Source organism: Garra rufa, chromosome 22 (genome assembly GCF_049309525.1).
Source record: "Garra rufa chromosome 22, GarRuf1.0, whole genome shotgun sequence".
In the NCBI taxonomy this organism is placed as follows: Eukaryota; Metazoa; Chordata; class Actinopteri; order Cypriniformes; family Cyprinidae; genus Garra; species Garra rufa.
The window spans coordinates 35,526,684-35,529,460 of NC_133382.1; the positions used below are offsets into that span (position 1 = coordinate 35,526,684).

Here is a 2,777-nt window from a genome sequence, read left to right on the forward strand (position 1 = left end):
GACACTCTGCCGCTGTTATCACCTCCGTCAGCTCCTCCATATTGGCTGGTTTTATATCTACAATGTCTGAGGAGGGGAAACGGTAAAGGAAACTAACAGAAATAACGTCAAACACACTTTAAAGTCCTTGCAGATGGAGGTCTTGATCATTCCTTGGGGATTTGGCTTTTGAAGAAACGGTTGAAAAGGATGATTGGCCAATTTGAATATATTTAAAGTGACACCAACTCCAATGTCTTATTCGACACATAAATAAATAAAATAAAATAAATAAAAGTATGTTTTATAGTAAAATACAGTTGTTAAAGGGGACATGCGTGACCCTGGACCACAAAACCATAATGGTCAATTTTTCAAAATAGAAATTAATATCATATAAAAGCTAAATATATTAGCTTTCCACGATGTATGATTTGTTTTGATAGATGGGACAATATTTGGCCGAGATACAACTATTTGAAATCTGAAGAAAAAAATAAAATTAAAATATTGAGAAAGTCGCCTTTAAGAAGTTTTTCCAGTTCTTAATGCATATTATAAACGAAAAAATAAGTTTTGATATATTTACGGTAGGAAATGTACAAAATATCTCTATGGAACATGATCTTTAACACATTTGAGAAAAAAATAAAATAAATCAAAATTGCATATTTTTATCTCAAATTTCTGACCTTTTCCTCACAATTCTGACTTCATAACACGCAATTGCGAGTTTGGATTTCACAAATGTATTAAAAAAAAAAAAGACAAACTCGTAATTCTGAGAAATGTAAGAATTGTGAGATATAAACTCATGAAAGCTGAACTAATGAGCTTTCCATGATGTATGATTTGTTATATATATTTGTGATATATCTGGCCGAGATACAACTATTTGAAATCTGGAATCTGAAAAAAATTAATTAAAATACATAAAATATTGAGAAAGTCGCCTTTAAGAAGTTTTTCCAGTTCTTAGCAATGCATATTATTAATGAAAAAATAAGTTTTGATTTATTTACGGTAGGAAATGTACAAAATATCTCCATGGAACATGATCTTTAAATAATATAAATTGAAAAATAAATAAATATGTATTAAAAAAATACAATTGTGAGTTTACATCTCGCATTTATGAGGAAAAAAAAAAATGTCTGAATTGTGAGACACAAACTCACATTTTAGAGAAAAAAAAAAAAACTAAATTGCACATTTCTATCTCAAATTTTGGACCTTTTCCTCTGACTTTATAACATGTAATTGTGAATTTGTATTCAGGGATGCAAACAGAGGTATGGTCAAAAAGGAGTGAGATTATCGAAGCCCGTGCCCCGGAAAGCAAATATCATATATTTTAATTTATAGTCGTTTCCCCCTTCATTTCGATCTCTTTACTTAACATTCTACATGTAAATGATACTGTAAATGCTCGACATATGACTGTGATTTTTACTGGAATGCAGTTTAAAGGTTGAATTTAACATATTTTATTTTGTTTCGTCTAATTAATAGACTAGCCTATTTAAACACTAGTGTTTCACTGAGGTTTCAATGAATCATTGTAGTTTCATTTGTAAATGAAAACAGCTTATTTATCGTCACACATGGGCATAAATACTAATAAATATATAATATATAAATAATAATAATAATAATAATAATAATAACAACATGGAAAAAACTCAGTTAATAGAACGATGAATAAATGTCTTGTAGGCCTATTTTATTTGATGTACTGTGACAAAATTATTTACAAATGAAACTACGTGAATAATTCACTCGTCATTGAACTACTATACATTTATAGGCTAGTCAATTAATTAGAAGAAACAAAATAAAATATGTTAAATTCAATCTTTAAACTGCATTCCAGTAAAAATCACAGTCATACAGCATAATCAAAGCTTTATTGTTGATCATTTACAGTATCATTTACATTCAAACTTTAAGTAAGGAGATCGAAATGAAAGGAAAAATAACGAATATATATTGTAATGTGAACCTACTGCAGTGTAGAGGTTAATATATTAGGCCATATAGGCCCAACTATATTATTACCTCATTTTGCATGCCTAGAGGATGTTTACATAGACGTCTTAAAGATACATAAAAAAAAAGGCCCGTTTAATTCTAAAGGTGGAAATTGGTTATGAAAATGAAACCATGCACACACACACAGCAGATTAAGATCGGAGGACACACATCACAGATTGTGTAAAGGATACTAAAACTTCTATCTGTGATTTCTAAATGCCAGAGGTTTATTCTGAGGTCGTCTGCAGAAAGGTATGTTTCATAATCACTATTAACTGAAATGGAATTGATGTGATATGTGTGTGCGTTTGCAAATATTCTGCGTGGACTTGCTTCCACCATCAAGTCCATCGGCATCAGCACAGGAACCTGCAAAATAACCAGAGAGTTACTTAATGAAATATTAAACTTTAAAAAGTAAATATGTAAAAAAAAAAAAAAAAAAAAAAAAATTTTATAAAATAAATAAATATGTATTAAAAAAAATACAATTGAGAGTTTACAACTCGCATTTATTTTTCCTCAGAAATGACACTTGTAATTCTGACTTTTTTCCTCAGAATTGAGTTTATATCTCATGATTCTGAGAAAAGTCAGTTGCAAGATAAAGACTCATTTGAGAAAAAAGTTCTTGCAATTGAGTTTACATTTTGCAATTCTGACTTTTTCCTCATAATTGTGAGATAAACTTGCAATTGCATGTTATAAAATCAGATTTGCAAAATGTGAGAAACTCGAGAAAGTCAGAATTGCACATTTTTCTC

At 29.4% G+C, this 2,777-nt stretch overlaps 1 protein-coding gene across 1 annotated transcript in view; it reads right to left on the reverse strand.

The window, feature by feature from the left end:
* Window positions 1-2,397, reverse strand: part of ppp2r2d (protein phosphatase 2, regulatory subunit B, delta) — a 9,039-nt gene extending 6,642 nt beyond the window's left edge. Inside the window, exons 1-2 of the mRNA XM_073828003.1 lie at window positions 2,205-2,397; window positions 1-66 (exon numbers count right to left, since the gene is read on the reverse strand). The exon at window positions 1-66 is cut by the window's left edge and continues 99 nt beyond it. Of these exons, the coding sequence (XP_073684104.1) occupies window positions 1-66; window positions 2,205-2,370 (232 nt within the window). The 5' untranslated portion in view covers window positions 2,371-2,397. The remainder of the gene's footprint in view (window positions 67-2,204) is intronic.
* Window positions 2,398-2,777: the final 380 nt, after the last annotated feature.